The 6,000-nt window shown below is 43.8% G+C and overlaps 1 protein-coding gene across 3 annotated transcripts in view; it reads right to left on the bottom strand.

The window, feature by feature from the left end:
* Positions 1–298: 298 nt before the first annotated feature.
* The window catches only part of Tbc1d22b (TBC1 domain family member 22B), a 72,217-nt gene continuing 66,515 nt past the window's right edge, over positions 299–6,000 (bottom strand). For all 3 annotated transcript variants that reach the window (XM_048805226.1, XM_048805227.1, XM_015487670.2), the window contains one exon: positions 299–2,327. In XM_048805226.1, coding sequence (XP_048661183.1) covers positions 2,199–2,327 — 129 coding nt within the window. In that variant the 3' untranslated portion in view covers positions 299–2,198. The remainder of the gene's footprint in view (positions 2,328–6,000) is intronic.

Raw genomic sequence — 6,000 nt, 5'->3', positions numbered from 1 at the left:
CTCCATTTCAACACCTGAAATATTCCATGAAAAGCGCTGGCCACAGTGCTTAGCACGTGGGAGGCACGTGTCATCTTTAGGAACCATGTCACTCATTTTTGTAGTTTCTATAGTCCCTTTCACAGAGCAGGTGCCCAGTGTCTGCCAACCTGGGAGAATGCCTGCTGCTCTTCAGCTGGGGCCCTGCTTGCCCTCCAGAAGGCCTGCCCCACATTTATGAGTATCAGCAAGAAAAACCCAGGAAAAGGAGAACCTTTGGCTCCAGGTTACATGAATCCACCAGAGAAAAAGCAGCAGATGGAGGAGGAAATACACTATTTATTTACAATTTGTTCACTTTATCCACAATTTCCCATACAAACATAAAAACTAAAAAAATAAAACCACCACTTGGGAACACAAGTGTCTTTCTGTAATTAGTCTGGTTGAGGGAGGCAGAGGCCCCCCTGCTCTGTGAAGGAGGCTACTGAGGCACACCAAAGGGGGAGAGGAGGAGGAAGAACGCCTGAGAAACAGCTCATGAGACCCTCGCACACGTGTGGGTGGGTGGTGTGTGGAGGGCTTCGCTGGCAAAGAGACCTGGGGTGGCCCCCGTGGGGACATTGCTTGGCTTCCCAAGGGGATGACAGCTTGCCGCCCCCGCCCCTTCTCCACTGCCAAACACCAAAAGTCAAAAATGGGTCGCACATCTCACGAGCTGTGTGGGTGTGATGGTGACAGTAGGGGACACCTAATGTTGCTCTCTGAGAAGAGCCCCAAACCCAGGGACACTCAGGACACTCCTTCCCTTGGCACTGACCAGTTGGTCACAGCTTCTGTCCTTAATCCAACGCTGACTTAAACATGGGAAAACGAAAGCCCTCCCCAGAGTCCAGGGAAAGGCAAGGGTCAAAAACACGGAGAAAGGGCTTCTGTCTTCGCAGTCCCTTCTGGGGGAGGCTGCCAGGGGTGGGGGTGGGAAGCTCTGCCACGGAAGAGGGGGAGGGGCAGGGCAGATGTTCCAGAAAGGCCCAGGGTGGGAAGAAAGGGGAGCAAAGACACTGAGACACTGATGCAGGCCGGGCCGCCCTAGCAGACCCTGCTCCACTGCCTTCAGAGAGGGCGCCCCGAAACCAACCTGGAGGCACTGAAGCCACCAACCTGGCAAGCTCATCTGTGCTAGTGACCTAGATTGCTTTCACGTGTTGATGCACATTATAAATATAAAATCATATCTGCTACAAAGAGGACATATATTTGTACATCTTCACCCATATACATAATAACACAATTTACACATAATATCTTGGAGTGGGTCATCATGGAAACAAAGGTTTGGAGAGGTAAAAAGCCCCTTCTCCCTTCCCGCCTGGTCATTCTCAAGGATGCTTGTACACTTGGTCACCGGGGCCCTTCCCAACTGGTTCTGATGGGGCTAGTCTGGACACAGCAATTCAGACATGTAACGAAATGCTGACGGGTGTGCACACACACACTCACACGCACAGACTCGGGGATCTGGTGAGAAAAAGTAAAAGAAAATTCCTAGCCCTTGGGTGTAGGCCTCTTCCCAGAGTTAAAAGCATCAGTGCCTCCTCCATCTGAGAACTGTCTCAAGCAGCTGCCCTTCACTGGCTCAGACTAGGGCAGGAGAAGGATTAGGAAACCAGGGAGGGGGCGGGGCCTGGAGTCTTCTGAAAACATAAGGCATATTTGACCTGTGATCAAATCAAACTAAGTCACAAAAAGCAACTGTATCAAAGCCTAATACTTCCATGCCTTAAGCATGTAATAGATTCTGTGGGTTCTTCTTCCTGTTTAAAGAGAGAGAGAAAAAAAAAAAGTGATGGTATCACTTGGGACCTGGAGGCAAAAGCCAGCCAGTCCATGTCGGTCCACGCAGGGACAATGTGAGTGAGACCCTGAGCCTCCCCTTCTTTTGTCCAGTTTTTTTTTAAAGGGGCAGACAACCCTGTACCTCCTTTTCTGTCCTCTCCCAGAGCTGGGCCCATCCACATGGCATGGAATACTGAGAGTGGTCCAAGAGACATCCAGAGACACGGAGTGGTGGACGCCAAGAAGTTAAGACCTGGGTGGTGGGGTGAGCTTTTTACAGCAGGAGTGGTTCCTGGCTGGGGTCCACGGCTCGCACAGTGGCCACAGTGATCAGATTGCCATCAGAGATGGGGGCAGTCTGGGTCCCCATGGGGAGACAGCACCTATCGGCGGTAGTGATTGGGGGCGTCGGCAAACATATACTTGAGTCTATACGCCTCGGCCAGCAGCAGCCCGATCTCTTCGTTGCCCCAGTGTATCGTAGGTAGGTTCTGTAGCAGCATGAGGAGACCCTGGAAGGCAAGAAAGGGCTTATATTGCTTTCCACACTATAGACCACAGAACCAGTAGGACCCCTCTTAAGATTCAGGGCTGGAATGGGGCTTTCCTTCTGCGCCCCACACCCCCAGGGTCCAGCCTTCAGCCTCCCAAACTGCACACAACCTTGGCCGCTAGCTCACCCCAAGAAGCCTTGAAAAGCCTCTGCTGATGCTTTGATCCACTAACACCCACCTCTTTAAAAACCATAAATGGAGAATAACAAAAAAGCTTTTAAGAGAAATAATCACTCATCATCCAAATATAGCTCTCCTGCTTTGGAGGTATTCCGTCTCAGTTTTTCTTTCTTCCTTATGTGTTTCTTTAAATAGTTGTAATCATAGTTACAATTTTATATGTACTTTAATCACCTTTCTTTAATTTAATTTTCATGCTTTTCAATCCAGCCTTCACAAATGGTTAGTCTCAAAGCTGGCGGACCATCCAGGCTACACCCTAATTTGCTCAGCCACTTCCCCTTTGTTAGATACGGAATCCACTTTTTTTCTCGTCTTTAGGGAGAGGGTCACACTCCTGCTGTAAAAAGCTCACCCTACCACCCAGGTCTTAACTTCTTGGCGTCCACCACTCCATGTCTCTGGATGTCTCTTGGACCACTCTCAGTATGGCATCTGGACATCCTTCTCCTAACCTCACTGTTTTCCTTGCTGTCCTCGAGGTCCCCTTGTTCTAAGGCTGTCCTTAGCCTACCTGTCCAGCTTTCTGTCCACCACCCCACCCTCACCCAGCCAGGTCCGCTTCAGCCACATTTGTGTGTGCCTCTGTGGTCTGGTTTCTGCTCTTCCTCTCATCTGGAACACTTTCTCTTCCCCTCCATCTAGCTAAATCCTATTCAGCTTTCAAAGTCCAGTTTTCTCAAAGAGCTCCACGGAAACAGCCTATTAAGGAGGATATTAGAATAAAATGAATGGGATTTTAGGTTATCTCTCTAATTTAGTTACCCATGCTGTTTGTTGCTACTGCTTCATATTATTTTTCTCTTCTTGAATTGGGTAGTCTTATTTTTCCAATTATAAAAGTAACAGTCATAAGACACAAAATACAGAAGCCATAAGAAACTTACAGGATTGAATACATACAATTCATACGATTCTTGATATGTCAAGAGACACTAAAAACAAGTTTAAAATATAAGAAACTAGGAGAAAATATGTATGCCACCTATAAAAGATAAAAAGGTCAATATCCACATCAATAAGGAGTACCACAGAGCACGGTGGCACACACTTGTAATCCCAGTGACTTGGGAGGATGAAGCAGGAGGATCACGAGTTTGAAGTCAGTCTCAGCAATTTAGTGAGGCCCTAAGCAACTTATCAAGACCTCATTTCAAAATAAAATATAAAAAGGGCTGGGGGTGTGACTCAGCAGTTAAGTGCCCCTGGGTTCAATCCCAGGTACAAAAAAAAAACACAAAAAACAAAAAACAAAAACAAAAAAATAAAAACCGAGTACCTACAGATCAGTGAAAGAAAAGACAAGAAGCCAAGTAAGCCAACAGATGAGCGATGTGAACAGATAACAGAGAATGCCCTCGGCCCTCCACACACTTATTTTACTTCTAAAAACCCTGCTTTAGGCTGATCTGAATATTCCACCAGTGCTTCACAGTTTTTAGTGTCAAGATCTTACATATTTTTCACGAGGTTTTTTGTTTTAGTGACAGAAGTTCAGCTGGGCATATGGTTGCCCATGGCACATCATTGCTATGCGCAGCCAAAATGATCAAGTCTCGGCCAATTCTGGGATGGGAGCAGAAATGATCCGCATGTAACTTCTAGCTTCTGCCCTCAGCTTCTTCTCTGCCTAGAAAATGGATATGGGGGCGGGGCTTGTAGCTAATTGGTTGACATGTGTGAGGCCTGGGGTTTGATCCTCAGCACCACATACAAAAATAAATAAATAAAACAAAGATATTGTGACCATCTACAACTAAAAAAAAAAGGGTATGAATGAAAAACTGGAAATAGTCATCTTATACCATAGGACTAAAGCCACATGTTGAAGATGGCAGGGCAATAAATAGAAGATCCCCGAGTCCCTGCCTTTCTGGAACCACGGCATTATTCCTGGACTGCTCTTAGAATGTTAGTTCAGGAAAGTAAATGGCTATCTTGTTTTAAGTCACTATTATTTGGGGTCATCAGTAATAGTAGACAGTAGATAATTTCATATCACCTTAACAAATATAGGCTGTATCTAGCCAAATTAGAAATGCCCATAGTTGAGCTTGGCATGATGGTGCTTTCCTATCATCCCAGCTACTTAGGAGGCCAAGATAGGAAGATCACAAATTCAAGGCCAGCCTGGGCGATTCAAGATAAAGTAAATTTCTCAAAATAAAGTAAATAGAAAAAGGGCCGGAAATTTCGCTTGGTGGTAGAACACTTGCCTTGCCCGAGTGAGGTCCTGGGTTCAATCTCCAGAACCACCACTAGCACAGTGAAATGTGTGTGTGTGGGCTAGGGCTACAGCTCAGGAGAAAAGTACTTGCCTAGCTTGTGCAAGGATGTCAATTTGATCTCCTGCATGGCAAAAAAAAAAAAGAAAGAAAGGAGAAAAAAGAAAAAGAAATCTACATGGTCTTTGATTTAGCAACTCCATCCTGGGGAAATATTTACATTCATGGTCAAAGGTATACACTGCATCATTGCTTCACATGATGAGAAAAGTGTCTGTCACTATGGCAACAGTTAGATAAAGAGAAATGGTGGTGTTTATGACAAATGAAGTAGTTCTACCTGGACTAACATGGGAAGATATCTAAGACATTTTTAAATGGATAAAAGAGAAAGTTGCAAAAAATATTTATAGTAGGATCTCACTTAGATAAAAGAAAACACAACATATCTGCACATACATGTGTGTGTACTTAACAACTTGGGTGGTGAACTCTTAACAGTGGTTACCTTTGGGGAGTGAAGTCTTTTACTTTTCTCTAATTATACTTCTGTATCTTTTGAAATAAAGTCTGTATATTACATGTGTGATAAAACATTTTTTTTCATGTAATATAGTGTAAGTTTTGTTTAGTCAAAAATAAAAAGGCAGAAAATAAATTACTCATAACTTCATGATCAAGAGGAAGGCATTTTAAAACATTCTGGCATATTTCTTTCTAATCCTTTTCCTGAACATTTTACATAGTAAATATTTTCTATATATAATTTTGAATCTATTTGGCATTAATCATAAGCATTTCCTCTATTATTAAAAACTCCCAGCCGGGTACAGTGGTGTATGCCTAAAATCCCAGTGGCTCGGGAGGCTGAGGCAGAATTGCAAGTTCAAAGCCTGCCTCAGCAACTTAATGAGGCCTTAAGCAACTTAGTGAGACCCTGTCTCTTAAAAAAAATATAGAAAAAGGGCTAGGGATGTAGCTCAGTGGTTAAGCATTCCTGGGTTGAATTGCTGGTACCAAAAATAAAAAATAAAAAAATTCCCTTAGACATTTTCAATAGCCAGAGAATTTTCCATAATGTAAAATGTAGCATAATTTATATCTTCATATTTAATTATTTCTGGTTTTTCACTATGATAAAATTATAATAAACACATTTGTACATAAATCCATCTCTTGGATTTTTTTTAAAGGCTAAATTCCTAGAAATGAAATTACTGTGTCAA

Source organism: Marmota marmota, unplaced genomic scaffold, assembly GCF_001458135.2.
Source record: "Marmota marmota marmota unplaced genomic scaffold, marMar, whole genome shotgun sequence".
Lineage (NCBI taxonomy): Eukaryota > Metazoa > Chordata > Mammalia > Rodentia > Sciuridae > Marmota > Marmota marmota.
The sequence above is the reverse complement of the archived record's forward strand: the minus strand, read 5'-3'. Positions and strand labels throughout refer to the sequence as shown.